This window comes from Lutra lutra, chromosome 7 (assembly GCF_902655055.1).
Source record: "Lutra lutra chromosome 7, mLutLut1.2, whole genome shotgun sequence".
Taxonomy (NCBI): domain Eukaryota; kingdom Metazoa; phylum Chordata; class Mammalia; order Carnivora; family Mustelidae; genus Lutra; species Lutra lutra.
The window spans coordinates 146,738,152-146,765,469 of NC_062284.1; the positions used below are offsets into that span (position 1 = coordinate 146,738,152).

General features: G+C 63.6%; 2 protein-coding genes and 1 long non-coding RNA gene across 14 annotated transcripts in view; 2 read left to right on the forward strand and 1 right to left on the reverse strand.

Annotated features, from left to right (window-relative positions):
- Positions 1-7,939, forward strand: part of PACS2 (phosphofurin acidic cluster sorting protein 2) — a 53,594-nt gene extending 45,655 nt beyond the window's left edge. For 2 of the 5 annotated variants that reach the window (XM_047737296.1, XM_047737297.1), the window contains exons 19-25: positions 604-636; positions 3,813-3,855; positions 5,044-5,086; positions 5,256-5,391; positions 6,063-6,289; positions 6,517-6,630; positions 7,204-7,939. In XM_047737296.1, coding sequence (XP_047593252.1) covers positions 604-636; positions 3,813-3,855; positions 5,044-5,086; positions 5,256-5,391; positions 6,063-6,289; positions 6,517-6,630; positions 7,204-7,322 — 715 coding nt within the window. In that variant the 3' untranslated portion in view covers positions 7,323-7,939. The remainder of the gene's footprint in view (positions 1-603; positions 637-3,812; positions 3,856-5,043; positions 5,087-5,255; positions 5,392-6,062; positions 6,290-6,516; positions 6,631-7,203) is intronic. The other 3 variants (XM_047737298.1, XM_047737299.1, XR_007128673.1) reach the window with 2 other exon arrangements.
- On the reverse strand, positions 6,882-10,514 carry LOC125104651 (uncharacterized). Of its 6 annotated transcripts, none has more exons than XR_007128680.1 (3): positions 9,266-10,514; positions 8,771-8,927; positions 6,882-7,784 (listed from the first exon to the last, which is right to left on the reverse strand). It is a non-coding gene; the product is annotated as an uncharacterized LOC125104651 (long non-coding RNA). The 6 variants fall into 6 exon arrangements; XR_007128679.1 differs by having other exon boundaries at positions 8,771-8,931; XR_007128678.1 differs by having other exon boundaries at positions 8,771-8,931; positions 9,209-10,514.
- Positions 10,515-10,854: 340 nt separating this feature from the next.
- Positions 10,855-24,607, forward strand: TEX22 (testis expressed 22). 3 transcript variants are annotated; one of them, XR_007128675.1, is made up of 4 exons: positions 10,855-11,302; positions 21,616-21,744; positions 21,825-22,056; positions 24,090-24,607. XR_007128675.1 is itself a non-coding variant. In XM_047737303.1 (3 exons), exons 1-3 carry the CDS (start codon positions 11,165-11,167, stop codon positions 22,002-22,004), a joined length of 447 nt encoding a protein of 148 aa, XP_047593259.1. In that variant the 5' UTR covers positions 10,855-11,164; the 3' UTR covers positions 22,005-24,106. The 3 variants fall into 3 exon arrangements, 2 of the variants coding, with proteins under 2 accessions (XP_047593259.1, XP_047593260.1); XM_047737303.1 differs by having other exon boundaries at positions 21,825-24,106; XM_047737304.1 differs by lacking the exon at positions 10,855-11,302 and adding an exon at positions 18,464-19,577 and having other exon boundaries at positions 21,825-24,106.
- The last annotated feature ends 2,711 nt before the right edge of the window (positions 24,608-27,318 follow it).

The following is a 27,318-nucleotide window of genomic DNA, read 5'->3' on the forward strand; positions in this document are numbered from 1 at the left end:
AGCACGGTCAGCAGGGACAAACCTGGTTGGCCAAGGGACCGAACCCGAACAGGGCTTGGGAGGGAACGCCATGAGCGGGTCGGGCAGCCCCAGGTCTCCTCTGAGTTAGTCAGAAGGAGCGGCGTCAGGATTCCTCTCCATAGTATGCTGGAATTTCCCATAGCAAAGGGTAAGGGAAAACCCGTCACATGGCCCTGTCCTGGCCGCGACCTGCTCTGGGAAGGCAGGCCCAGGCTGCTTCAGCCTCCTAGGCTTCCCAGGCTGGAGACATGTTCTCGGCCTGACCCTGGGCATGATAGCGGGCAGGATGGCAGGCAGGAGCGGGGGCCACAGCCGTGGCCAGGCAGAGGTCTGGCTGCCAGGCCCACAAGGGCAGTGGGCCCCTCCAGGGAGGTGGGCTGAAGGGCCAAGCCTGCGGCTGGTCGGAAGAGGAGAAGCGTCTGGGGTCCCGTCTGCGGGACACTCGTGGCTCTCCCCGCACAAGATGGGAACCCGCAGTGGCTGCCTGGCTCACAGCGCTGGGCTCTTCCCGCGTGAGCTGGACGTGCTGCTGAGCACGTGATAACGTGTCTGTGTTTTCTCTTTTGGTGGCTTTCCGAAAAGGAAAAAGAACTTTCACTTTGACTTTACCCTCAGGTACCGCTGTCCCTGGGTCTGCGCCCGTATCCCCGTGCTGGTCTTTAGGGCTGTTTAGCAGTAAGAGCCTCAGGGGGCGTCCCATATCCTGCCACCCGTCAGGCAGGGTCCCCCGGCCGAGCGGCAGGTGGGTGGGCACCCCGAGCCGGGACTTGGCTCTCCGTCTCCGCCCAGCTCGGAGGATCGCAGAGCACTGTGGGCTGATGTCGCGGCGGGCAGGCTGTCCTCTGTGCGCTGCAGCCCGGGGTGCCACTGGCAGCAGCGCCCAGTGGAGCCCGTCCATGGTGTCTGTGCTGAGGCCTGGGCACCACGTCCTGCAGTAGAAGCAGGTGGCTGGGCCGCTGGTGCCACGCGGGCTGCGTGTGGACTTTCGTCCCAGCACAGCATGTCTGCCGACCCGACTCACGGGCTCAGCACCCTGGGAGGGCCGCACTGCGGCTGCTTCTGCATGTGGGGGTGTGCAGGCCACAGGCGGGGGACCTGCCCCGATGGCGCGCGCTCTGAGCCTGGCTGTGGGCCCTATGCCCCGGGTTGCGGAGAGCGGCACAGAGCAGTTCCCAGCTGGGCAGCGGCTAAGCTGCCATGACCCCCACGTTCAGTGAAGGGCTTTTCACCCCGCGTGGCTCCCCCCTTCAAAACCTGCACTCTGGAGCCACACTTCAGAGTGCCCCCAGAGCTGCCCTTTTTGGGGGGCTCCCCTTGCCTGTCCTGGTGGCCTATGTGTCGGGCCCCCACCAGGGCGTTGTTCCACTCTGTGTCTTGGGTTCTTTCTCTCCTGGGAAAGCCCACCAGCCCAGGGTCTCTGGGCCCCCGGCAGCCTCCTTGCTGGACACATTAGGAGGAAGGGTCTGCGTTCCTCCATGGTCCTGCTAAACGAGCCTTTGTGAGCTAAAGAAAGACCAGCCGTGGTGTGCCCGTGACTGCTCCCGCCGCCCCGGGGGTCATGCCGTGGACACCCACAGCCTGCACCCGCTGCCTGGCACCAGCCTCTCATCTCCCCAGCCAGGGCTTAGGGGACCCTGGCCCTCGTCCTGTGTCCCTGCCCCCACCTCTGCGTCACAGTGGTGACACCAGCACCCGGGATGGGGCCCCAGGGAGGCCCAGCGTGCTGGCCGCCCTTAGAGCCCGGAACAGGAGGTCAGCAGGTAGCCTCTGTTGTCTGGGACAGAGGACAGAGGGCTCAGGAAACCTAGGAGACGGTGGGCAGTGGACTTGGCCCTCCGGGCCGCATCTCCTCCTGCCCCTTGAGAGCACCTGCAGACAGGGTCTACACTGCACACAGCTCCCAGCCTGCCCTCAGACCCATACCTGCTGCGTGTAGCCCCAACAGCTCCCCGGGAGCACGTCCAGGGACGGCGTCCTCTGCACCCCGGCTCCACGCCCCCAGTGACGAGCTGAGATACAGCTGTGCTTCCCCCATGTGGTCTCATGAGCCAGGGGTGCAGGGTCCCCACCACGGAGCCACACGTGGGAGCCTGAGGAGTCCCGACCTCTGCCCCACCCAGAACAGGTCCGGAGTGTAGGTGGCAAGGCCTCAGTGGCAAGCCGGTGTCACCCCTGTCCCGCTGGCGCGTGTCACGTGCTGAATGTTGTCTGCATGGCCAGAGGCTCGGCTTGGCGGCTCAGACCCAGCAGCGTCCCTGTGTGGTGGCATCTCCTGGCGGCCCCTCCAGGCCCTCGTCTGCCTCCCTGCGTGCTGCTTGTGGGGAGGGTCCGGGAGCCCCGTGGGTGGGATTCCCCCTGCCCTGGGCTGGGGCCCCCCGAGGAGCTCGTATGCGCCAGCGGGCCTGGCATAGGGTTCGAACTGCTGTGTTACCCGGAGATAAGCTCTGTCCCCTCGGGTCAGAGTGGCCGGGCATCCGGCCGTCTTCAGCGGGTGGCCCTCATCTGTAGGTTGTTTGATCCAAAGACATTACCCAGGTCTTCCTCGGAGGTGTGGTGGGCGGTGCTAGCTCAGAGGCCAGGGGCCCCGTGTCCAGGGGGCACCCAGGAGCCTGCCCGCCGCCCTCCCCTCAGGCAGGTGCTGAGCCTCAGGGCGAGGACAGCGCCTCCTGCTCGCACTGGCCTTGGGTGCCAGGTGCCGTCTGTGCCGGCCCATGCACACTTGGTGGGGCGCGCTGGCCGGCTGCCCGTCTCCATCCCCACAAGAGCAGGGCCGGGGCTGCTGCCGGCCCTTGGGTCGGGGTGCTGCCCAGGCTTCTCCCCAAACAGCCCTGTGTCTGGGGGGCACCATGGCAGCCAGCAGGTGGGCACCCCAGAGCCCATGCAAAGCCGCCTGCAGAAGGTCTGCTCTGTGACGTCAGCTCTGATGTTCGGGGCAGGAGGCGGAGGAGGCAGCCTGGGAGCTGGGGAGGCTGGGCAAGCAGGCATCTCCCTTCTCTGAGGTCCCAGGAGGCCCAGCACTGTCCCTGCCCGGTAGGTTCTCCCAAGGGTCAGGAGCAGGGGAACCTGGTGCCCGAGTGGCCTGGGCCCTGTGGCAGAGACCGGTCACCGTGTGGCCATCTGCAGAGATGAGTGGCAGGCCGGGCCTGGCCCACGCAGCTCAGGCGTGGTTTGCGCCCTTAGCTGCCGCCCACATCCCCCACCTCCAAGGGCCTCTGACACGCAGGCCTTCGCCGGCGATCGCAGGGGAGCCAAGGGTCGGCTGGAAGACCCGCAGGGCCCAGTCCAACAGAACCTCACGGCCGCGGTGCTGCTGGCCTCCACCAGCAGCACGGCCCCGGAGACTCCGTGTCACCTTGAGGCTGCCCTTGGGGTGGTGCTCTGCCAGGGCTTGGCGTGTGCACCCTGTGCCTGAGGACGGAGGCCTGGGGACCGCCCCTGCCCCATCCCTCTGGCCGGCACAGACTTCACCTAGCCTGCCGAAGACTAGAGAAACTCCGCAGCCTGGCTTTCAGTCAGCCCCGCACGCTGGGGGTCCCGGGGGTCCTGGGGCACATGCCGCAAGCAGTCGTCTTGGGGCCGAGTGGAAACGGAGGCCCGCAGGGTTAGCGGGCGGAGAAGCTGGGCTCGCGCACGGCTCCCCACAGGCCTCTGGTCCCTCGCTGCAGAGAGCTGAGCCCAGGGCCGGAGGGCAGGGCCGGGCGCTGCGGGGATGGGAGTGGGCGGGGCGTGGGCGTTGCGGCCTGCCTGGCGGAGTGAGAGGTGACTGACCGGCTCCTGTTTCTCGTTCTCAGCCCTGACGAAGAGTCCTCTCAAAAGTTCATTCCCTTCGTAGGGGTGAGTACTGCTCTAGTGGGGCTTGGGCCTTCCCCGAGGCGTCCCTCCCGTGTGGCTTCACCCACGTGGGGACGACCCACTTGCCAAGCTTTGATAGCGCTGCTTGCGTTAACTTGATGTGTTCCAGAACCTTCTTTGCCAGTTTGAGGGAAGGACTCCTTAGGTCACCCCCCATCTTAAAGCTCGTTGCTCATTGTTTATTTCCCACCTTTAGCAGGGCTGGGCTGGGCCCCGAGGTGGTCGCTGCTCCCGGCTCGGCTTGGTGCGCAGACAGCTCCCCTGGGGGCCAGGGCTCCGGGCTCAGCACGTCCTGGGCACACGGGCTGGGTCAGACTCGGCTGTGGGTGGGCGCCCGGGTCAGCAGGGTCTTGGGACCGGTCCTACGGGGATGGGGCAAAGGGGTGCTTCTGTCCCTTGGGAATTACAGGACAGGAAGGGGTGCCTCCCGTGCCAGCCTGCTCAGCCGGGGGTGTGGCTTGTAAATTGGGAGGTTTGTCTTTCTCCCATGGCTGCTCCCTGCCGGCTGGGCCACGGCCGCAAGTCTCCAGAGCCCGGAAGCGCGCTGCGGGGGCCACAGGCAGCCTGGCAGGCGGGGCCCCAGGCAGAGCACGGGGTCCATGCCATCGCTGACCCTGGCCAGCCGTCAGAGCAGCTAGTGGCCCTCCCGGGATGGAGTTAGTGCGGGGGCACCTGTCTCAGGGAACCTTCTGACCCACTGGATGGGGGCAGTGCCAAACCCCGAGGACGCTGGAAGCACCCAAGTGACTGCGACAGGAGTTGTCACTTTACCGGTTTAATTTTGCGTGGCTCGCACGCCCATCAGCCCGCGTGGCGCCTGGTGCAGGCCCCGAGCAGGGCAGGGGTCCCTCACCCCACAGCAGGCCAGCCGCAGGCTCAGGGTTTATGGAGGGCCAGAGTGTGGGCCCCGTGCCCGCTCCCCAGGGTGCAGGCTGACCTCGGAGGGGGCAGCCACGGCAGTGGGAGGAGCCCAGGCCACCCTGGGCTCAGCTCCGCTCCAAGGACGGGAAGAACTAGGGCCCTGCTCCAGCCCAGGAGCCCCCCAGAGGGCGGGGCATGGCAGGCGGGCGCCCGCAGGGAGACAGCCCTCGTGTGTTTGAACCCTGGTGCGCAGGCGGGAGGGCGGCAACTCAGCGCGCAGCCGCCAGCCTGCATCCCACTACCTTACAGGTGGTGAAAGTTGGAATAGTGGAACCATCCTCAGCCACGTCAGGTAACCCCGTGCGCCCTGCCCTCAGGGCTGGAAAGGGGAGGGTAACCCCGTGCGCCCTGCCCTCAGGGCTGGAAAGGGGAGGGACGCCCGCCGAGGGAGACCTGGCGGCTCCTGCTGCTCTGGGGACAGAGCCCGGGGGAGCTCAGCACCACCCAACTCCCTCCCAAAGGTGACTCCGATGACGCGGCCCCCTCGGGCTCCTGTGTGCTCTCATCCACCCCACCGTCCACGTCTCCCGCGGCCAAGGAGGCCTCGCCCACCCCGCCTTCCTCCCCGTCGGTGAGCGGGGGCCTGTCCTCCCCCAGGTAAACGTGGCCATGCGAGGTGGGCGCCCCACTCCGTCCTCACGTTAGCCCCTGATGCAGCGGGGCCTCAGTTACCACTTGTGGCCGTGACCACGCCAGCCAGCGGAGGGTTCAGCCAGAGGGGACACTCCGAACAGCCCTGGGGAAGACACAGGCTTGCGGGGCCAGGAGGCCCCTAGGGTGGGGTTGGCACAGGTCCTGGCTGGCTTGGGAGACTTGTCCCCTCCCCAGTCCTGGGGGCGCTAGGGACAGAAACCACACAGACCAAGTGAACGGGGGACCCTGCCTGCAGATGGGGGTCGGGAGACGGGGATGTGGGTAACCGCTGTGGGAGCCAGTGGGGGAGGTGGTCGGCAGCTCCTCCCACCCACCCCCATGGGCCCCAGGGTCATAGGGCTGCCCCCGACTCCCATGGGGACCACACCTCCCATGGAGCTAGTTGACCTTGGCCCTCTAGACTCGAAGGGGTGGCTGCAGAGAGCAGGCGGGTGGCCAGCCCAGGTGCTCGGGGTGACCTCTGTGTGTCCCCAGAGGCTCCAGGACTGGGGCTCCCCACCCCAACCCTGGCGGCCCCCTGGCGATGGGCAGCCCAGGCGCCAGTGGACCCCTCCCCTGGCCTGTGCCAGCCGCCGAGTGAGGACAGAGAAGTGAGGCCCCCTCTGCCTTTGCAGCCAGGGCATTGGTGCCGAGCTGATGGGGCTGCAGGTGGACTACTGGACGGCAGCTCCGCCCGCAGACAGGAAGAGAGAGGTGGAGAAGAAGGACCTGCCCGCCACCAAAAACACGCTCAAGTGCACCTTCCGGTCTCTCCAGGTCAGCAGGCTGCCCGGCAGTGGTGAGGCTGCAGCCACGCCCACCATGTCCATGACCGTGGTCACCAAGGAGAAGAACAAGAAGGGTGAGGTGGGGGGTGGCCCGGCTGGTGGGAGAACTGGAAGGGTGGCCAGACAGACCCCAAGGTCGCCACCGGTCTGGGGGCTGCTTCTGACCCCGGCCACGAGCAGCGAGCAGAGGCTACCTGGGCGGGCGGGAGGGCTGGCGGCTGTGGTCCCAGTGGGGTGTGGGCAGCTCAGGTCAGCAGGGTCCCAAGGGCTGTGGCTGAGCCCTGCAGCCCTTCCCTCCTAGTGATGTTTCTGCCCAAGAAAACCAAGGACAAGGACGTGGAGTCCAAGAGCCAGTGCATCGAGGGCATCAGCCGTCTCATCTGCACGGCCAAGCACCAGCAGAACATGCTGCGGGGTGAGCGCCGGGGCCCGGACTCAGGGCGTCTCTCGTCCACAGGCCCTGCCCTCCGTGGGGAGCCCGCGGGAGGGGGTCTTGAACCCAAGTCCCTGTTGGTTCTGTCTAAAGTGTGCAAGTGAACCACAGGAAGCAGACCATCTTGCTGCCCACTGGGTGTCACGCATGCCAGCTTCGAACCCACTTGGATAAAGCATGTGTACGCACAGAACAGCTTTCTCAATTCTGAGAAAGAATTTCTCAACCCTTTCCCTTCTTTTAAGATTGATTTTTATATCTTAGACCTTTTATAGAAGATTTTCTGCAACTCGTTAATTCAGAAAACGGAGCCCAGAACGGTTTTCTCTTCATGAGTCTGAGTCTGATGACCACCGTGGTCGAGAACGGCTCTGCCTTCCTCCGTGGCTTTTCCAGTTTAAGCGGAGGGTGTTTGACCCAGCACACCCCTGCAGGGGCTGCGGGGCTGTGGATGGCGGTGGGAGGACTAGCCGGCGCGTGCCTCACAGGCGCCTGGGGTCCCTGGGGGAGCCGGGGCACGGTGGGCAGGCGGGTCAGGTGGTCTTGTCCTCACAGTCCTCATCGACGGTGTGGAGTGGAACGACGTGAAGTTCTTCCAGCTGGCGGCCCAGTGGTCCTCCCACGTGAAGCACTTCCCCATCTGCATCTTCGGACACTCCAAGTCCGCCTGCTAGCCCTGCCCCGAAGCCCTGGACGGCGAGCGCCGGGAGGGCCCAGCTGCTTTTCTGTTAACATTTCAGTTTACTACAGAGACCCTTAAAAACACAAAGAAAAACAGTCTTAAGTATGAATGTGCTCTCCACCCGGAAACTCGCCAGGAGCCCCCACCCCTGGAGCCCATTAACTGCTCTGCCTTTAACCAGATGTGCCAGGGGGGGCGGGGGAGGCGTGGGGAGGTCGGGCGGGCAGCACTGAGCTTGGAGAACCACGAGGTGTGTTCCAGCCTCAGGACCTCCCGAGCCCCCCCAGCAAGAAGGGTCCTCACCTTCGCGTCCTGTCCTTCCTGAAAGCCAGGACTCTGCTTCCTCAGGGAGCTGGGGTCAGGCGGGTGGCCGCACAGATCCACGGGTGCCTGTGTGCGCAGGCACAGAGCTGGGTGGCTGGACGCTGAAGGCCGGCCTCCCGTCGGGAGTGCCCTGAGCAGAACATGGAGGCTGAGCAGCTGTCCAGCAGCCACAAGACGCCCCAGCACCGCCCACTTGTGGTTCCCAATAAACTCCAGCCTTGCGGGGCCGCGGAGGTTTTACAGTAGCAGACATTTTTAATGCTTTTAAATACATGTTATAACGTAGCTACCAGACGCTGCTCTTCTGATGTCCCAGCAGCCCCTGGGGCTGGGGCAGAGCCAGCCAGTGCGGTCCCACATCCCAGCCCCCGACTCACTGTCCCTCTGGCCACTCTGGAGCCATCACCATGCTTCCACTGGTCATCCCTGTCCCAGACTTAGAAAGCACAGTGGGCCCCGTCACTGGCCCCAGCCCACTTGGCCTCCTCCCCCGGGCCTCTCTGGGCCAAGCTCCCTTGAGCAAGTTTGTGGGTTTGGGTCCCAGCCTGGGGGCCAGCATCGCCCCCTGCCTTCCCACCTGCGGCAAGAGCCCAGCCCAATCCCACTGCCCCCGCCCCGGCCCCGCAGCCCGCCGTGCACGGGAAGAGCCCACCAGTTCCCATGCTTGGCAGCTGTGGCCCCGGGACCCTGGCAGCCCCCCAGGGGGCCACGCCGGCTATGCTCAGAACACAGTGCCAAAGGCAGGCCGCAGGCTGCAGCACATTCCCGTTCTTCTAGAGGACAGGCGTCACCAACAGCCCATGGCCCCGACAGGTCTGCTCCTGGAGGATGAGCCATGGCCCATTTTTCTTCCCCGTGACCTACCCACTTACTTCCTCCTGCAAGGCCGTACAGGGTGTCAGCCTCATGGTCAGTGCCCCTGGGCTAGTTAGGGAACAAGGGAACACGGGTCTGGCCTTGTGTGTGGCCCTGCCTCAGGGGTGCATGCAGGCAGAAGACCTTCCCCAAGGGCCCAGACTCCTCCCCTGACAGCTCCTGGCTTGGAAGGACGGGGTCAGGGTGCAGGCCACTGTGCCCTGGCGCCTCTGGTGGCCTGTGACATTTGCCAGCAGCTACCCTCAGAAGCAGGCCCTGGGACCTTGAGCCTCCCTGCCCTGTTCCCGCTGCTGGGCCTCAGGGCCTTGGTCACTGGTCCTCAAGGTTCCTTTCCAAAAGTGACTCAGCAGGAAGGAGGGACAGGTGAGACTCCTGACTTCACTTTCTACCTGCAGAACTGACTTGAGAGAAAGGAACCAAAGTGGGGGAAGTCATGTCCACTCCAGCTGTGGTGGGGGGGGTGTCCCTCTGCTGGGACCACACCCCCCAAGTCCACTTCCATAGCTATGTCCTCAGACACGCAGGGGAGCACCTATGCCCCTGGCCTACAGAGCCTGGCTACAGTCTGTCCTGTTCTAAGTGCCACGGGGCCCACCCACCACACTGTCCCCAGGCCCAGGAGGTCATGCACACAGTCCCAGCCACTGTGACTCCCTCAGAGACCTGGGCTGTGCTCACCCTGTGCCTCAGCTTCCCCAGTGGCTAAACAGGGAGGGTCCTGTTTCCCCTGCCTACCTCATGGAGCTATTCTGAGGATCCATGGAAAAGCACTTTGTCCCTCCAAGGAAGATGACTCAGAAGCCAAAACCATCTGTGACGGAGCCAGAGTGCAGCGGTCAGCACGGGGCTCGGGGTCCCAGGCAGAAGCAGTCCCCTCAGACCAAGTGTTCTCAGCCCATTGGGCAACCAGATGTAACCTGGGACTCAAGGGGCAAGCCACCCATCACCACTGGGCAAGGCCCAGGCCAGGTGGGGTCCCACCGCCTCCTCACTCCTCCCGTGCTCTCCCCCAGGGTCACTGTGTCCTCAGGGCATGCCAGCCAGTGTCCTGAGTCCGTGTCATGGCTGTGTCGCAGGGAGTGGCCGGGGACCGCCTTGCCGCAGTGTCCTCGCCCCCAGGTGGGAGACCAGACTGCTCTCAGGGTCTGGCCTTTGTCCTGGAGCAGGTTCCTCTTTAGCAGACGGGGCCCCCGCTTCTGGGGTCAGCTGCCTGAGCTCCCAGGCCGGCCTCCATGGGCGCAGGAGTCTACGGGCAGGGCGGCCTCCGCGGGGGCCTAGCGCTATGGCGAGGGGGTGCCCCGTCTGTGCAGACCGGTTCTGTTCCCCGCACTGCTCGGTCTCTAGGACGTGCGTGTTGCTCGGGCTCTTTTCCCTTCCACGTGGAAAACAGGATTCATGTAAATAGCCTTTTCGGGGACAGAGTCTGACCTGTCACGTATGCGACCGCGCGGACTATTCTAAGGTGCTGATGCGACACTAATAAACCTGGGGCACCCCAGGCCCTCGGCCCTCCCTGCTGTGTGATTCCTCCGGGCCCGGGGACCGTGGGGGTGCTGCGGGGGGGAGGGGACGTGCGGTCGGAGGGTTCCGCCGCAGGGGGCGTGGGGGGCACTGCGCGGGGGAGCGGGGTGGGGGGGTGGGGAGACGCCGCGGGGGCGGAGCGGGGTGACGGGGAGGGTCACGGAGGCCACACAGCCTGTAGGCCAATGGCTGCCGGCGGGGGGCACAAGCGCAGGCCCTGTGGGGCTCCGGCCGGGGACCCCCGAGCTCCGAACTACGCCTCGATGCCCCTCCAGAGGCGCAGAACGGAGGCATCTGTGGGGGGACCCCTCTGAGCGCGCCGGGTCCCAACGCACACAGGGCCCCGACCAGCCCCTCGGGCCACAGCGCAGGCGCAGCGCAGGCCGGAAGCGGAAACGGCGGGGCGGGGACAGCCCCAGCGGAACTTCCGCCGCGCTCGGTTCCGCCCCCTCAGAGCCGCGGGGACGGCGGTGGGCCGCACCCCTGTTCGTCGCCCGCCCGCGCCGGGGAGGGCCCTCTCCCCTGCCCGCAGCCCCCCGCCCCCCGCCCCCGGCCTACCCCGCCGCACCCCACCGCATGCCGCTAGCGCACCCGCTGCCCCGCACCTCTCTCTACCCTCAGCCCCTTCGCCCCGTCCTGTTCCCCCCGCGCCCCGCTCCGCCGTCAGCGGCCGCCGCCTCCCGCACGTTCGCTCCTCCCGGCCTCCCGCCCTGTGCCCCCCTGACCCGTGCCCGGAGCCCCGCTCCGCCCTCGCCTCGCCCGCAGAGCCCCCTGGGGTGTGGTGCGCCCGCGTCGAGGTGAGGTCACAGCGAGCGGGAGGAGGGAGAGCGCCGCTGCGCTTCGTTCTGGGGCTGGTCGGGGTCCTCTGTGCGGCCCGCGGCGGCCAGGGGAGGACGCACGCCCCGCGGGCTGGAGCCAGGTGCGGAGCCTGGGCCCGGGACGGGGGGCAGCGCGGGGTGACCCTGTGGAGAGAAAGGGCGGCCGCAGCGCGGCTGGGGACCCGCGGCCCCCGAGCTGGAAGGGGCGGCTGCCGAGCCTGACGCGGCCCCCGTGGCCGGGGTCCAGGGAGCGGCGGTGACCTTGCCCAGAGCCCGGCGGCCTGTGGGGCTGGCGATGGACCGTCGGGAGCCCTGGTCTCATGGCCCCGCGGGGAAGGCGCCCCGGCAGGCCTCGCCCCTCCGGAGCCCGAGCAGGGCCTGCGGCCGGCCCAGCACCCAGAGCGGAGGGCAGCAGGCGTGGACTCAGGACTGGGTAAGCTGCACCCGGGAACTGGTCCTGCAGGTGGGCTGGCCCGGGCGAGCGGCAGCGGGGGTGCCTCGGCCTCGGCCGCCGGCAGGGCCCACCCGGGACGCGCGCTCTTCCCGCGGCCCCCCAGTCTCCCCAGCGCCTGCACCCTGGGCGGGAGGGCGGCAGCACAGGTAGGCGGGGCCGGGGGGGGGGGGCCGCGGGACCGTCCCCAGCAATGGTGACCCGGGCATTCCCAGGACCTGTGCCTGTGCGGGCCCCACGCTGGAGGCCGCTCCTCCCTGACCTCACGCCGGATGGGTGAGCGGCTGCCGGTGCCCTGGGGCCGTGAGAGGGGACAGCGGCTCTGCCCCCGGGTGCTTCAGGAGCAGAGAAGCCAGACGCCCAGAGCTGTGTGCGGGGCCGGCAGACGCAGTGGCTGCCCTGGCCGCGAGCCCCGGTCTGCCGCGCGCTAGTCCAGCCTGGGTGCTGCGTTCTGTAGAGCTGCCGCCGGAGGACACCAGGCGTTCGCGGAGACGCTGTGTCTCCAAGGAGGGTAAAGCCAGAAGCTGAGCTCGGCCGGCCGAGCAGAGCAAGATGGGGTTGCGGGTGGCCTCATCCTCCCGGCGGCCTCCGCCATCTCGGAAGAATCGGCCCACAGGGCCAGACCGGAGGGGTGTGAACACAGGGGACAGCAGCACCACGGGGGACGTGACGGCCTGTTCCTGCGGGAGAAGGGACCGGAACCGCCCGGGGCAGCCGGGGAGGAGGGTCCGTGCAGCTGCGTGGGGCAGTGGCCCACACGGTTATAAAGAGTCTGGGAGAAAGAGGACAAAGGCCAATCAGAAAACGGGAGCAAACTTGGCATGAAGTAGGCAAACGTCCCTGAAAGAAACTTAAAAACGCCCCCAAAGTGTTCCTGAGACGCCCGTTCCCGGAGGAGAAGACCCGCACGGAGGGTCCTCAGGCATTTCTCAGTTCCGTGTCCTGGACAGCAAAGGTGCTGAATGTTTGGGGTGCCCGGTGAGGAGAGCTCGGCTCTTGATACCGGGGTCGTGCGCTCAAGCCCCCGTTGGGTGTAGAGATCACTGAAGAAAGATGAACTTTAAGAAACGATAAACGTTTGTCTTGTCTTTTTCGCTACACCAAACCGGTAAAAGAGAAGAAACCAAAAATAGGTCCAGTCGTAGCAGATGTGAATTCTCACCACGAAGCCGGAGCCCTGACGCCTGACGCGTGACCATCAGGACTGAGAAGAAAGTCTGGAAATTGACCCAAATGCCCGCAGAACTTAGCATAGGATGACGATGGCCTCTCACATAAGTGGGGGAGACGGACTTCAAGTAAGTCTTGTGGGGCAGCCATGCAGATACGGGGAAGACAGTCATAGCTGTGCCTCTCACTGAACACCGGGGAGAACCCCAGGTGCAGGGGTGGCCTTTCTAGCCTCCGAGTCCGGGAGCCAGGAGAGAGCAGGCGGTCACGTTCAACCACGTGTGGAAAACCAACAGAACTTTCAGGGAGGAACATCTGGGTGGCTCAGTGGGTTGGGCCTCTGCCTTCAGCTCAGGCCATGATCTCAGGGTCCTGGGATCGAGCCCCGCATCAGGCTCTCTGCTCAGCAGGGAGCCTGCTTCCTCCTCTCTCTCTGCCTGTCTCTCTGCCTGCTTGTGATCTCTGTCTGTCAAATAAATAAATAAAAGCCGGAAAAAAAAAAAAAAAGCAACTTTCAGGGAGGCAAAACATACACCAGGGGCAAAGTTAGAGATCAGTGCACCAGGATGCTCCATGGTGGAGGGGCCGCCTCATCCGCACGCTGTGCTGGGAACTCTGGACTTGCACCCAGACCCGGAAGTTGGACTCGCCTGATGACACCTAGAAAAACTAACTCAAGATGATCAAAGACATAGAAACTACAAAACTCCTGGAAGAAATCACGGGAAACCTTCATTACATTGGACATGATACCCAACAGCTCAAGCAACAAATGTTAAAGTAAATAAATTAGGGTTCACCAAATTAAAACCTTTAGATCTTCAAACACTATGGACAGAGTGGAAAGTCAGCCTGCGGAGTGGGAGGAAAACCTTTGCACATAGCACACCCGGGAAGGGAGTAGGGTCCGGAACGCACAGAGAAGGGAGCTCCAGACGAGACCGCCTGAGTCAGAAACGGGCTAAGAGCTTGAGCAGACGTTTCTCCTGTTCAGCAGGGGTCATCGAGAATGTCGAGTGGCGCTCAGCATCACTAGTCCAAGACGATGCAAACCAAAACCACGGGACGGCACTCACCCCCGCCACCACCCCTCCTCTCGAAAACGGGAGGGGCATGTCTGGGGGACTCCGTAGGTGAAGCCTCTGCCTTCGGCTCAGGTCATGGTCTCAGGGTCCTGGGATCGAGCCCCACGTCAGGTTCCCTGCTCAGCGGAGAGCTTGCTTCCCCCTCTGCCTCCGCACTTCCCTTGCTTGTGCTCCTCTCAAATCAATCAATCAATCGTTAATATAAAAAAAAAGGAAACACCTGGCCAGGATGTGGAGAACGTGGAACCCTGTGCAGCACTGGTGGGTGTGTGGGAAACACTGTGGAGCCCCACCAGAGAGTAGTGTAGAGTGACCACGTGCGCCCGCCTCCACCCCCGTCCGCTCGTAGGCTGGCATCCGACAGAACTGAAAGGCATTGGGCAGACCGGTGGACCTTCGTGTTTACAGCAGCGTTGGGCACAGCAGTCCGATTGTGGAGGCAGCCCGGGGTCCCTCGGAGCCGCGTGTGAGGCGTACGTCTGGTGGAACATGACTGGGCCTTAATGAAGGGAGTTCGTTCAGACAAACGTCATGACTCTGATGAGCCTTCAGGACGTTGTGCTCAATCCCCATCCAGTCGCAGACGGACAGACGCTGCACAGCCCACTTCCGTGAGGTCCCTTGAGTGGGCAGACTCGGGAAGGGCAGTGGGGGCGCCAGGAGCTGGGGACTTAGCGCGTCAGGAGGACAGTTTCAGTTCAGGAAGGTGAGAACGTTCTGGAGACGGGGGGTGGTGACAGCTGTGGGACACAGGGAATGTGCTTCAGTGACCCTGAGCGCTACCCCTTCGAGTAGTAAAAGTTACGTGTGACTTAGCACACGAGAGAACGTAAAAGGGAGGAGAAAAGGCGAAGACATGGGGCGCCTGGGTGGCTCAGTCGTTAAGCATCTGCCTTGGGCTCAGGTCATGATCCTGGGATCGAGCCTGGCATCGGGCTCCCTGCTTGGCAGCGAGCCAGCTTCTCCCTCTGCCCCTCCCCCTGCTTGTGTTCCATCTCTTGCTGTGTCTCTCTGTCAAATAAATAAATAATCTCTTGGGGCGCCTGGGTGGCTCAGTGGGTTAGAGCCTCTGCCTTCAGCTCAGGTCATGATCTCAGGGTCCTGGGATCGAGCCCTGCATTGGGCTCTGCTCGGCGGGGAGCCTGCTTCCCCCCCGCCTGCCGCTCTGCCTACTTGTGATCCTTCTCTCTCTGTCAAATAATAACATCTTAAAAAAAAAAAAACAAAACGGAGACACCGGTGACAACGAAGGAAACTCTCAGGTGGCCCCAGAAACTCGCTCAGTGAAGGACTTAGAGTGGGCAGTTCCAGGCCGTTAGGAAGTGAGTCCCCCCACCTGTGTGGTGACGACTGTCCAGAGTCGCTTCTGCCTCTCCTGGAGCGGCTTCACCCGACACCACCCAAGCCGCGGGGGAGGGAAAGAAAGAGAACGACGTGCGGTGGAACTGATATAAACCGAGGAGTCCCGAGTGTGTGCTCAGTGGGTCAAACCAGGCAGCACCCGAAAGCCTAACGGTCCGGCCTGACCCCGCAGCCCCCATGCCCCTGCCCCCCGGGAGCCAGGACTTTGTCTCTTCCCTGCCCGCCGAGGAAGGTGTGCGGGTGTGAGCCGTGCCCCGGTGCTCGGCGAGTATGTGACATCGTGTGTGAAACGACGAGGGACTCGAGAAACGCACGGAATAAAGTCGTCGGCGTTCGCGAGGGGACGAGCACGTGATCCCTCCACAGGTTCGGACGGTGACGTAGTACGTTCCGGGTCTGTCCGCAAAACGAACATAAAACCTATTGGTTATTCTTTCCAGTGAGGCGCGGTTGCCACGGTGAAAGCCGACGATTCCCAGTAAGGCAGGACGCGGTGGACGCGACACGGTTGCTCTGGGCAGCCTCGGTCCGACTCTCAGAGGCGCCCGGGGTCGCCACGATGATGGCCCGTCCGACCCCGAGCCTGCGCCCCAGTCGGGAGATGGAGCGCGCTGTGAGTACCTGAAAGGGAGACGTGAAGCGGCCGAATCTGCAGCTAACCCGTGACCCGGCTGGAACCCCGCGTGAGCCGCTGAGATGACCCCAGGAAGAGCACGGCCGGAGGCGACCTCCCTCGGAAGCTCGGTAGTTCCTGGGGGCCCCTGCGTGGCTCTGTCGGCTGCGCGTCTGCCTTCGGCTCCAGTGGTGGTCCCAGGGTCCGGGGGTCGGGCCCCGCATGGTGGGGCTCCCTGCTCAGCGGGGGGCCTGCTTCCCCCACCCCACCGCCCCCCCACTTGTGCCCTCTGGCTCACTCGCTTTCTCTCCAATAAATAAATGAAACATAAAAGAAGTAAGACTGACTTTCTCAGTACAACGAAAATAACCGAGCAGAAAATGTAGTGGGGAGAAGAGGATTCATTCCCTTTCACAGCAGAAACTGCAAAGTCCCTAAGAATGAATCCGTTGCTGAGACGAACCCTGGGGCCCAGCAGCGCCGACAGCAGCTGACGGAAGTCTGTGCCATCTCGTTTCACGGGAAGATTCAACACGTTAAACCTGCCAGATTTCCCCCAAGTACCTTCTTTGGTGCAATACCAGTTTTTCCAAAAAACAGAACTTTTCACGAGTGTTGACAGTCTTACCCTAAACGTGCCTACGTCTCTGTCCAGGTATCAATTACCTGCTGCACCGGACAAACGTCCCCCAGACTCAGCAGCTCAAAAGAACGAGTACGTCTGTGCCAGTCTCCGTCGTCGGGATGTGGGAGCTGACTGGCTTTGGTCTGTCAGGTTACAGCCTGGACGCTGGAGCTGCGGCCGCTGGGAAGCCGGACCCGGCCGGAGAGCCCGCTTCTGCAGTGGCTCACGCGGCGGGCGTGCCGGTGCCGGCGCGGGCAGGCAGCCTTGCCTCTCACCAGCTGCCACCGGAAGCTGGCGGGCATGGGCAGTGCAGCCACAGGCCCAGCGAGCCCCAAGAGCAGCAGTGACAGGAGTCTGTCCCCAGGGCCGTCACAGCGAGACGCAGGGCCAGACGCGAAGCTAAGCTCTTGGCAGTAATCGGAGAGGAGGGACGAGACGTGTCCGTACGGGGGCGTCCTGCAATTTCATGCCCAGCAAAAATAATCCGTTAAGAAGAGGGAAGTACGGTCGCCCGGGTGGCCCAGTGGGTTAAGCGCGGGGACGTTCTGAGCCCGTGGGACCGAGACCTCCCACGAACAGCCTCCCATCTGCTCCTGGCGTGCTTTGGTGCCAAACTCTGCCTTTGGAGTGAGAGTGGGTGGGGCCCCTGCACGAGCCGCAGGGTGACCCAGGAGACGGAGTCGTGCTGCAGAAAGCACGAGCGCAAGCGTGTGTGCAGTGTGGCTTCCTTTATGTAGAGCCCAAAGACACACATGTGTCACTGCACCGCAAAGATACTATTTGAATGAATAAGGACTTTCATTTTGAAATTTTATTTGGAAAAGAAACCATGCAACGATTTAGAAAGATAAGAGCAGTCTTGCTTGTCAGTTCTAAGCTCCAGCGACTGACACTACGGCACCAGGCGCCTGGGGGCTCTGTCATTAAGCCTCTGCCTTCAGCTCAGGTCATGATCCTGGGGTCCTGGGATCGAGCCCTGCGTCGGGCTCCCTGCTCAGTGGGGAACCTGCTGCTCCCTCTCCCTCCGCCACGCTCCCTGCTTGTGCTCTCTCTCTCACTCTTTCTCTCTCAAATAAGTAAAATCTTAAAATAAAATAGAACCGTATGACATTGGGAGAGACAGACACGGGCAAGACATCCACAGTCCAGGGCAAATAGTTGGAAAACTAGTCCCTGTGTGAGTCTGGTGCTTATGGGACAGCGGGGGACAGACTTCTCCAGGAACGGGGCGGTGGCTGGCTGCCCATTCCAAAGATCAAACACAGCAGTCGTGAAAACCAAACCACAGTCGGGCCAGGACAACGCGACGGCGGCGTCGGAAGCTCGGGGAGCGGGTGGGGAGGTTCCTACTGGGGGCCCCACACTAAATCCACGCTGGGAAATCCTACAAGTCGGACAAAGTCTTTAAAGGTTAGTGCAAAGACACAAAAATCTGAGGAGACGGTCTGGAAGAAACTGCTCGTTCCGCGCACAACGTTCGAACGTGGACCAACTGGATCCTACGGAGAGACGCTTTCGGGCCCTGGGAAGGTGGTTTTCAGCGTGGAGCGGAAGGCGTGTGAGCAATGGACTTAGTTCTCGGAGGAAGCGGGCGATGCTCGGCAGGAGGGGGCGGCTGTGGGATGGGGCGCGCTGGGCCCGCGAGGCCTCCGGTCCTGTGGCGTCGTCTGTTGTCTTTTTTTTTTTTTTTTTTTTTTTTTTTTTCATTTAACCTCATTAATTCTTCCTCCTCCTGCTGCTCACTTGGTGAAGTTACTTTGTTGCTCTCTTCCTCGCTGCTTGAATTGCTGGCTTTACCCATCCTGGGGCTTTCTCCTAATTTTCCAGCATTTGGGGTCCTGTCCACGGGACGGTGGCAGCCGGTGCGCCCTGCACCCTTGCTCGTGTCTGTGGGAGCCGGCTTGCGGCCTCGCTTCCCCTTTCACTCGGGGCGGATTAGGGGTGCTTTGGAAGGTCCGCCCCAATATGGTTCTGCTGTTAATTTTTAATTGCATTGTCTTGTGGCCGCCCGATGCACCCAGACGAGTCCTGTGCTGGCACGCCTGTTTGTTGGCCTAAAGCGCGGCTGACGTGTGCGATGTTCCTTCCCTTTGTTTGGGGGCAGCGCGGTTGCCTGCAGCCGGCGGTGCATCCTCGTCCTGGTCTGTCAGATCACGCTGCCTTACCACTTCAGACTCTGTTTTTTAAAATTTGGGCTATTTTTTTTTAAGATTTTATTTATTTATTTGACAGAGAGAGATCACAAGTAGACAGAGAGGCAGGCAGAGAGAGAGGTGGAGGCAGGCTCCCTGCTGAGCAGAGAGCCCGATGCGGGGCTCCATCCCAGGACCCTGGGATCATGACCCGAGCCGAAGGCAGAGGCCTTAACCCACTGAGCCACCCAGGCGCCCCCAAAATTTGGGCTATTTTTTTTGACACATGTGCTTGTGTAACTTAGGACGACAGCCCTGCCCTAGCTCTTGGGGGTCACAAGGGGCACAGCCCGGTACCCACAGCTTCCAGGTCTTGTGGCCATTCCCACCACGAACTGGGATTCTGGGATTCGGGGCCTGTCCTCACCGTGCACCCTCTCCTCGGGGACCCCTGCCACACCCGGAGCTGCTGCGTCGCTGGTGACAAAGCCCCATGCTGAACCCACAGCTCAGTCCACCTCAGAGCCCCAGGCATGTGGACAACTGCCTGTGGCTGCTCGAGGGCCCTGCAGGCCACACTTGGGGAGCCCAGAGGCCAGCTCTGTTCCCAGGGGAGGCTGCCTCCCAAGGCCTCTCATCTGGAGTGCCCCTGCTGGCCTCCCCTCTGCAGGACCCCAGCTCCTGGACCCTCGTCTCCGTCCTTGCTGGTTTACTCCCATTTTGGTGGAGGGCCTTGGAAGGAGGGCCCTGGAGATGTCTGAGCTCCAGACTGTGGAGCTGCTCAGACGTCCTCATTCTGCCTCCGCACTCGCGTGGTGCTTTCGTGGGTGGAAACTCTCGGTGGAAAATCCTGTTCTTCCAGGACGTGGATTACTCTATCGCCCCTAACCCTTGCTGTTTCTGCGTGATGCCCGCAACCGTGTGGCCTCAGGTCCTCGGCATGTGCCCCATGTCAGTCTCTGCGGGTCCCTGCAGCTCCCACACGCCCCCGTCTGCTTCCTCCCATAGTCTGCCGCTGCACCCCCTTGTCTCTAGGAAGCGCGTGTGCGCGTTCATTTCCTCGACTCTCTCTCCCGAAATCTGACTGCCTGGATGCTGACCTACGCGGCCGAAGTCTCCAGGTTTCTTCTGGTTCCTGCTCACCGTGTTTTTGTTTCTGGCGTTCGGCCAGTCCTTGCCTTCGTGATCAGCGTTTGCTGTAATGACCGGCTCTGTGACGACTTCCTTGAGCCGCCGTTCGCTCCTGCTCGCCCTCTGTCAGGGGCCCGAGGTCAGCAGGATCTCTGTGTCCACCGCTTGCCGCGCCGTCTCAGAGGTCCTCCAGGGATGCCGCAGCCGTGGCAGATGGCGGAGACCTGAGAGGCGGGTTGGGGGCAGGGGCTCTGCTCCCAGTCACCCTGCTCTGTGGGGAGTGGGGTGGAGTTTGGTGGGCGATGCCGCGGGGCTACCGCCGGACAGAGGGAGGGGCCCCACGGCACCGGCCACGCCTGTGGGGAGCTTTCCATGTGGACCCAGTCACATGTTTAAAGAGCTCCGGCTTGCCGTCTGAGTGGTCCTCTCCCACATCCCCCCTTTTTGCTGTTTTGGGGACATCTGTGTCTAGGAGAACAACAGCTATGGGACGGGGGGGCTCTTTCCTGTCCCCCGAGTGTCTCATCCCTGGCAGAGGCCACACCTGCTCCTGGTCAGTGCAGAAGAGCGGAACGGGGGGCTGGCCTGAGGCTCCACGCGTGGGGGCAGCCTCACTGGTGGTCAGGCACTTGGGCTGCGAGGGGGGAGGTTTCTGGGGGCTCTGGCCTGGGCGCCTCACCCTCGGGGTCTGTCAGGCCGCTTGTTTTCTCCAGGAAAGAACCTTCCTCCCCTGGGAGGATGGGGGATAGCCAGGCCCCATGGATCTTGGTGCAGAGTGGAAAGGGGCTGGGGGGCTTCACTTTTTTTTTTTTTGTGGTTGTTGATGTGCGGGGCGGCGATGCTTAAACCACAGAAATGTGTTGCCTCAAGGTCTGGAGGCTTGAGGTCCAGACCCAAGTGCCAGCAGCGTTGCTTCCTTCTCCGGCCTTCTTCCTCGGCTTGGGGCTGGCCCAGGTCTCTGTGTGCCCTCACGTTCCCTTCCGTGGGGGTCTCTGGGCCCTAATGTCTACTTCGGGAGGTTTGCTTCTTATTTTTAAGTATATGGCTTAGCGGCACTGAGTATGTTCACGTTGTCAGAACCCGATCTCCAGGGCTTCTGCTCCGCAACTCTGATGCTGTCCCCGTCTACCTGGGCGGGGGGGCGGCTCCCCAGCCCTGTTGCCTCATCTACTTCCCGTTGCTGTGGGTCTGACTCCTCTGGGATCACCCAGAGTGGAATCACACAGGGTTTCTCCTCCGGTGACCTGCCCGTGTCAGTCGGCGTAGTGTCTTCAGGGCTCAGCCACGTTTCTTCCTTTTTAAGGCTGAATCATGGTCCGCGGCCAGCACCTGCCCATCTAGGGAACACAGGCACCCAGCAACGGCCGTCTGGGTTTTCCCACAGCCTTTGGTCTGTTGTGGGCCGTGCTGCTGTGACCTGGGCGTGCGGCGTCTCTGTGAGGCCCGCTGCCGGTTCCTGCGGCTACACACCCACCAGGGCCCACCGGGGATTCTCGTTTTAGTTCTTTGAGGAATGGGGACTTCACTCTGCACTTGTCTCAATTCTCTGTCCTTAGCTCCCTGGGGCGCTGCAGACAGTGACCGGCTGTCCCACCCCCCAACCCAAGGAGGGAGCGGGGGGCGTCCCCAGGCCTGGCCAGAGTCTGGGAGGGTCTGTCGCATACAGCCCACCTGGGAAGTTCTGCCGGGGGTGGTGAGGGGGGACAGTGCTGCGGGGCTGCGGCTTCTGGTCTTTCCCGGCCACTGACGTCGTCCCAGCCTCCTGCCTTGTGCTGAGCCTCCACACTGGCCCCTGGCCACCTCTCCACCGGCCCTCACGGTTCCTGCGGCTTTTTCTTGACTTAGGGGGGCTCGAGGAGGAGCCCCTTCCACCCCATCCCTCCTGAGGCTCTCACAGGCCAGCTTGGAGGACCGCTACTGCCTGCCACCTCCTGGCCCCAGTGGGAAGGGCCGCGGCCGCCGCTGTGGGGACCTCCCTGTCTGGGGACGACCCTCGCGCAGAAAAGCAGCCGGTGGTGGGGCCGGGTGTCGGGGCGGGAGCCGCTGCAGGCCGAGCCGGATCCTGAGGACGAGCGGGCGGGCGGGCGGGCTACTCTCCGTGCGGTGCTGAGGGTCGGCGGGCGCGGGAGCCAGGAGCACAGGTGTGGCTGGTGCCGACCGCACCCCTGTTCGCGCAGGTGTGCGAGCCCCCCGAGAGCAGGCCCGCGAGCCGCCGCTGGAGCGTCAGCATCGAGGAGCGCCGGCAGCTGGCCACGCAGGACGGCGGGGAGGAGCCGGGCACCGGTGGGCCTGACCCCCACTACAGGGTGTGCAGTGGGGGGGCAGGGGGCACGGCGACACACAGGCCCTGCCTGGACCCGCCCCCTGACCCCGCGGTTGCCCCCAGGACATTGCGCAGCTCGTTGCCCAGCTGGTGTCCGAGGACGTGGACAAGGACGTGCTCCTGCCCCACCCACTGAGGTCCTCTGAGTCCGCCCATGCCTTCCACGCCTTCCTGGCCCGGAGCTCGCCTTTCTGGCAGACCGCGACTTCGAAGGCGCAGGTCTCGAGGTCACTGCCCTCCTAAGAGACAACTCAGCCCAGTGTCTGTGTTCCAGCGCCTTTCCTGGGGGCCTGGGGTAGGCGGCGGCCTCTTCACCTCCCGTGGGAGCTCGTGAGCCCAGGGGTGAGAGAACCCAGGCCCAGGAGGACCCCGTGACTGCCCCTTCCTTAGAACACGCAGCCCTGAGGCCTTGGAGGCCACCTTGGGGGGGGGGGGGTGCCCTGCCCCAGCCCAGCCTCCAGGAGGCTCCCTGAAGGGGCCTGGGGGACAGGGTGGGGGTGGCGGGTGATTCCGGAAGAGCCGTCTGCTGCCTAGAGAGGCCTGGCCTGCTCCTTCCTGGAGTCAAGCAGCTGTGAATGGCCTACGAAGGGGGAGGAGGGCATGATGGCTCACGGGCCCCTACAGAGCCCAGTTCATGAGCAACTCCCTTGCTGGCCCTCCAGGAGGGTGGGGAGTTTGAGGCCATCAGCTGCTGGGCACGAATGCTCACCCAGCTGGGGGACACCAGGTCTCATGCTGGGCCCTGCCTGCGGTAGGTCCAAAGGGGCCCGCGTAACCCTAGGGGAGCAGAAGCCAGGGGGTGCTGAGCACAGGGAGGCTTCCTGAAGGAGCAGTGCCTCCCCACCTCCGCACAGTGGTTGGAGGGCAGAGGGCATGGGAAGCTGTGAAGAGCGGGCCCTGGGCCCATCCCAGCGTCTGCTTTTGGGGGTTGAGGGGTGGGCGGAGGGTTCTGAGCCCCGGGTGATGTGGGGGAGTACACTGGCGGAGCTGGAGCTGGAGGGGGACTGGAAGCGGGAGGAGGGAAGGCAGGAGTGATGGCAGGCTCCCAGCCCTCCAGGGCCATGGAAGGACAGCAGCAGGGGGTGGGAGCCGTCCCTGGGACTTGGCCACTGACTCTCAGAGGCTGACGGGCTTCTGTGTGGGGACAGCTGGGTGGCGGGGACTTCAGGCTAGATGAGGTGAGGAACCCCAGGTCTGGGGTGCGGGCAGGAACTAGGCCTGCAGACACTGGCCTCCCTGGGTCCCGGAACCTGTGGCCTGTGTCCTGAGGGGCAGGCTGAGGTTGAGGCCTGGGGGACAATATGACCCCCTTCTCCCTTCTTTAGGGATCTCTGATGATGAACTACGGGGTGGGCGTCATGGGCCAGGCTCCAAGCTGGGCAGGAAGGAACCCCCCCCCGCCGCCCCCACCCAGCAGTGCTCCCAGTGCAGAACGGGAGCTGAAGTGCCAGCAGTCAGGTAGAGGTGACAAGGGCTTTGGAGTTCTTTATCACGGAGTGGGGATCCGGAGGGTCACCGGGCTGACCTACCGGTTCTGGTCTGGCTTGGGGCAGTTCATGAGGCTGCAGTCAGATGGTGGTGAGTCCAGGATGCCCCGACGGCCGGCCCTCTGCCTTCCACATGGTCTCCGCACCTCTGCTGGGAGGGGAGCCTGCTGCCCGGGGCCCGGCACTCCCACCCCTGCAGCAGAGCAGAGAGAGGGGCCTTGGGTGAGGGGCGAGACCCCAGCCGCGCAGCGTCTTCAGCTGCCTCCTGCGTGGTTACCATGGTTACTAAGGCCTCAGGACCCTCCCAGTGACCCCGTCCGGTAGAGCGTGGTGCCCAGGACAGGGGCCGCTCACCACCGGGGGATGGATTTGCTGTCACCAGAGCTCTGGTTCCTACCGCTGCCCCAGCAGAGCACCGCCGCAGACGACCTGTCCTCACGTTCCCTGGCTGGGGCTCCGCAGAGATCCCAAATGGGCCTCACCAGTCTAGGGTCAGGCTGTGCTCACCGCGGCCGGCCCTTCTGGAGAACCCGTTCCTGGCCTTTTCCAGCTTCTGGAAGCTGCCTGCTAGCCTTGGCGTGTGGCCCCTTCCTCTGCCTTCAAGGGCGGCCGCGTGGCCCCTGTGGGCCCCACGCCTCATCTTCTCTGGGGCCTCTGCCTCTCCTGTCAGCCCCCGGCGCTGTGGGCCGCTGCTCCACCCTCACGGCTAAGCCGTCCCAGGCCCCACGGGCACATTCACAGCTTTGGGGTGAAGATGTGGAATATTCTTGGGGGTGCTGTGCCTTCCCCGGGGCCCAGCACCGACTGGGTAGGACTGGGGGTGCTGCGTCCCATCCCACAGAACATGGGACTGCCCCCCCCAGCCACCAAGGACGGTCAGCCCCAACTGGGCATAGCACCTGCGCGGAGCCCCTGGGACAGAAGAGGGTCCCCCAGCAGCACAGCGGGAGTCAGCAGGACGAGCAGTCAGTCTAAGGCCAGCAGCAGTCGGCGGGGACGTCTGCTGGGCCACCCCCACCTATGTCCCTTCTTTGCTTTTGTTTTTTAAGATCGCATTTATTTTGAGAGTGCGAGCTGGGGGAGGGGCGGAAGGAGAGGGGGAGAATCCCAAGCAGAGTCCCCGCTGAGCACAGCGCGCCCCCACAACCCCGAGTTCGTGACCTGAGCTGAAACAAAGCGTGAGACGCTTCAGGGCGTCTGGGGGGCCCAGCCATCGGGTGTCTGCCTTTGGTTCAGGTCGTGATCCCAGGTCCTGCCTGCTCTCCCTCTCCCTCTCCCCCTGCTCGTATTCCCTCTCTCACTGTGTCTCTCTCTGCCAAATAAATAAATCAAATCTTAAAGAAAGAAGAGATGCTTTACCGACGGTCCCCCAGGCGCTGCCCCCGCCCCCGGTGTCCATCCTTCACTGCCCGTGCCCTTCCAGCCAGGTGGGTCTCTCCTCATGCTCCAGGAGGAACAACCCCCCCCCATCACAGAGACATCCCCATGTGGGGGGCCATGTGGGGATACCTCTGAGGAGGGAGGCCCTTCGGGGACATCTCTGGGGGGGAGGGCATTGGAGTGCTCTGGCGGCCAGGTGGACAGTGTCCCACCGGCAGGCTTGCCCCGGCTGGCCACACAAGTCCCTTGCGTCCTTTCACTGGTCTGTGCTCACGAGGGAGGTCAGCTCGGAGCAGGCAGCACAGGCGGCCGTCGACACCCCGAGGAGGAAAGCAGGTGTGCTCCTGGGCTGTTGTCTGTGTCCTCCCGAGGGCCAGCACCGCCCCTGCTGAAAAGAAGGACTTCGTGGTTTCTGCGAGAGCGCGCTCACTATTCAACAGTAAAGTTTTAAAAATCTCACCCACAATCGCACCAAGATCGGGCTGCGGACGCGCGGCGAAGGCTACCAGGTACCTCCAGAGACCCAGGCAGCGAGGAGAGAGCGCGTGAAAACACAGCAAGCGCACAGCCCCTCCCTGCAAACTTAAGAAACTTTAATTTTAAGGGAAAACAGGATTGCTGAATTAATGAATGCGTCTTCCCCCCAAATTTAAAAGCTTCTCCTAAGATTATTTTTAGAAATTGCAAGTCAAGAGACGGCGTCACGTGGCTTTGGCAGTGCCCTCCCCTCACAGCGCGGGCTGACGCGGCTCACAGCGGAGGAGCTGGCGCTGGGCTCCCCGCCCCCGCCCGCCGGGACCGTCATTCCAGCCCGGGGCGGGCACAGGCCTCGGGCGTGCACTGACGCCCCCCCCCCACCCGCCGGGACCCCGCAGGCCGTGGTGAGCTCGCCGGCCGCACGTGGCCGCTCAGTCTTCGCTTTGGTTACATCCTTACTGGCAGCCCGTGAGCTCAGCCCTTGGTGGCCGGAAGAGCTGTGTTTCTGGGGCTCCTCGTGGTGCTCACAGGTCTCCCCGCAAAAGGGGTGGGGACCCTGCTTTCTCAGCCTAGGTGGCTGGCCTTCCCTCGGAGCCCGGTGTCCGTGCCCCGCGGCTGCAGGAGCACGGGCCCAGCTGCCACTCTGTCCTGCATGTGACCTGCTTTCCGAAAGCCAGTCCCAGGGACCCCTGAAGTCCAGTGACTCAGGCAGGATGGGCCTCCGCGCGGACGCCGCTCTGTCTGGATTTCTAGAGCGTGCAGGCCCCTCGTCACCCGGCCTTTCCTGTAGATCTCCAAGTGCTCTCTGCAGTGCTCTGCCTCTGCTCATCTCCGCCCTCACCGTGCTGCTGCCCGGGGGTGCCCCAAGGCCCCCCAGTGCACGCCTGTCCCTCCGAGGGGCCTCCTCCTCCACCAGCGTCCTGGCCCTTCTCCACAGCTGTGCCCCTCACCGTGACTCCTCTGTCCCCTTCCCTGTGTCCTTTGCGGCCTGCATTACTCACAGCTCTAGCCGTCACCCGCTAGCCTGTGTGTTCCCTGGGGGCAGAGACCTTGTCCCCCAGCCGTGCCCGCCAGGTGTGTCACAAGTCAGGATTGAGTAAGTTATTGTTTTAGCTGCTTTGTCTCGTCCCCCAAGTATCTCCAGCCTTTCCTGCACCCGTAATCCCACATTCTGCCCCTCGCTGCTCCGGGCTGATTCCAGCAGCGGTTTCACACGTTAACGCTTGCTCCCAACCTGCTCTTTGGTCACCCAGTACTGGGGCTTCCGATGATGGCAAGTGTGGCCCAGGTTCCCGCGGCCTCCCGCACTCCTGCGGCTTCTGGTGGTGGCTTCTCCCCGGGGTTTCCAGCTGGCCCTCGCCCCCGCCCTCCTTCCCTCCTCCAGTTTCTCTGTTGCTGGATGAGTGGAGGTGGCCGCCAGGCCTTCGTTCCTGCTCTGACGCCAGGAGCCATCTCCGGAGCGTCTTTCCGCGAGGTTGTAAGTGGGCGGGTTCACAGTCTCTTGCAGCTCACCTGAGATCTGCCGCCTGCCTGGGAGCAGGGCAGGGCACTGCGGGCAATGTCCCTTCTCCTTGTTAGTCTGGAAGGGGCAGAAGGCAGGCCCCAGCTGGAGCAGCTGTGTGCTGTGGGGTCCCAGGCCTCAGTAAATGCCACTCGGCTTCGGGAGGGCCATATCCCTATCCTTCGTGGGGAAGCCCGGGGCCTGGATATCTTCCCTGAGACCCTGGACCCCCTCGGCCGGGCCGCCCACCCCATGCCGTGCTTGTCCTCCATCTGGCTCGCAGGGAGGAAGTCAGCCTCCACCTCTCGGTCAGCCGCCCTCCCCGGCTGGGCCAGTGCCACACTTCTCAGGACGGAGCCCGTCCTGTTTCTGGGACGGAGGCAGAAGTAGGCCCTTCCAAGGGAGGAAGTTTCAGGTTCTCTCCACGCCCAAAGGCTGCCTGGGTATTTTTTGGTAGTTCTAATTTTCTGGTCAGCTTGTCGAGTATTGGAAGGCTCTGTGGTGCAGCGTCACTGTCCAGGTGAGGGGGTTCAAGGTTCAGGCCAGGGCATTAGGAAGGGGGCCTATGGGGAGGGAGGGACACCCCTCCCCCACCCCGCAACCATCCACCAGGGCTCCCTGGGCTGGGCTTGCTGAGAGATCAGGCCGCGCACCGCAGAGCATCTCCTTTCCTGGAGCCCGGGGCAGGTTCCGCTTGCAGCTCACTGCCCTC